The following is a 1452-nucleotide window of genomic DNA, read 5'->3' on the forward strand; positions in this document are numbered from 1 at the left end:
TCAGGGGGGGGGGAGGGGATAGGCCCGCCGGTCAGGGGGTAGAGGTCGGTGAGGCCGTCGGTGCAGAGGGCCTCCTGCTCGTTCTGTTTGGTGACAGTGGCTTTGCTGGGCTTGCCGTAGATCTTACGGCACTGGGAGGAGTAGTACTGGTACGGCACCCAGGTCTTGCCGTAGTCCATGGATTTGAGGATGGCGGTGGACTCAGGCCGGGGTGAGCAGAACTGGAGGCTGACATAGACAACCTCGAACTTCTTGCCAAGGGAGAGGGTGAGGGTGACGTTCTGGGGCGAGTGGTAGAGGGTCTCCGAGCGCCAACACGTCATGTTGGAGGCGGTGTTGAGGTCAGTCAGGTAGGCAGGGGGGGGGGCTCGGCGGGGGGCCTCGGCGGGGGTCTGAGGCATTGCAGTGCCGCGTTGGGGGCTTTCCACAGGTGCTGGAGGCTTGAACCTCCTTCCCAAAGGCAGCGTTGACAAATTCGGGGATGCAGCGGCGAGGAGCGCCGCTCTCATCATAGCAAGGGTCTGGGGGGGTCTGCTGGGCTACAAAAGGGTTCACTGTCTGGGAGAGGCCCAGCATGGCTGTGGTGAGGAGCAGGCGCAGGAGCTGCAGGACCTCCATCCTCCTGGGGTGAGGGAAGCAGCTCCTCCCTGGGGAGAGAACAAAGAGAGTGAATGGCGCTGGCAGACCCACTGGAGCAGTTTGGCATGGCATGGCCACGGCACTGCCCATGCAGGGAGGTTGGTAAGGGGTGCAGAACACCCCCATGTCTGGCCTTTGATCCATGCACACCATCCCACCCCACATCTCCTGATGCAACATCCTGGGAGCAGGGCAGGGAGGCGATTACTTTGTGCTGCCTTATCCACAGCAATCCCTCGTTGCTCGTCAGCAGGAGCAAAATACCATGGGAAATGGCAGAAGGAGCTGAGCTTTGTAAGGAGGAGGTTCAAATCAGGGTCCAGCCCTTCCCTGGTCTCTTCTGAACTGCGTCAGGGGCAACAGGAACGTTCACACCTACCAGTGGCCCCACTGTCACACACACCTTGGAGACCACCACCACCACACAGCTGCCAAGGAGAGGTGGCAGGAGGAGCTGGGGAGACCTTTCAGCTGTGACAGTAGCTGCAAACCCCAAGTTATCCAACTGCAGCCCAAAACAGCTCCCGTCAGCACAGGGGAAAGGAGCAGCAGCAAAAAGACCTTGCAGGGACATTTTGCAACAGGCAGGAGCTCACCAGGATGAAATCCTGGGGCTCTTGGGTCCAGCACCACTTTCCCTGCCATGCCACAGCCCCAGCAGCATCCCACTGGCCATAGGCACGGTGGCTTCTCCAAGCCAGGGGCTGGATCTCCTCCAAATGGCATCACCACACGACCCGAGTATTCCCACTGGCAAAAGGAGGTAATTCTGGCCTCACCTCTAAGAAATCCCAGGTCTGGGGCTGGACTGTC

At 60.1% G+C, this 1452-nt stretch overlaps 1 protein-coding gene across 1 annotated transcript in view; it reads right to left on the reverse strand.

Annotated features, from left to right (window-relative positions):
• Nucleotides 1-618, reverse strand: part of LOC104530445 (netrin-3) — a gene marked incomplete at its 3' end in the record, with an annotated part of 977 nt that extends 359 nt beyond the window's left edge. Inside the window, 2 exon segments of the mRNA XM_010175028.1 lie at nucleotides 1-377; nucleotides 379-618. The exon segment at nucleotides 1-377 is cut by the window's left edge and continues 359 nt beyond it. Coding sequence (XP_010173330.1) covers nucleotides 1-377; nucleotides 379-618 — 617 coding nt within the window.
• Nucleotides 619-1452: the final 834 nt, after the last annotated feature.

The sequence above is a fragment of the Antrostomus carolinensis genome, unplaced genomic scaffold (genome assembly GCF_000700745.2).
Source record: "Antrostomus carolinensis isolate BGI_N321 unplaced genomic scaffold, ASM70074v2 scaffold25900, whole genome shotgun sequence".
In the NCBI taxonomy this organism is placed as follows: domain Eukaryota; kingdom Metazoa; phylum Chordata; class Aves; order Caprimulgiformes; family Caprimulgidae; genus Antrostomus; species Antrostomus carolinensis.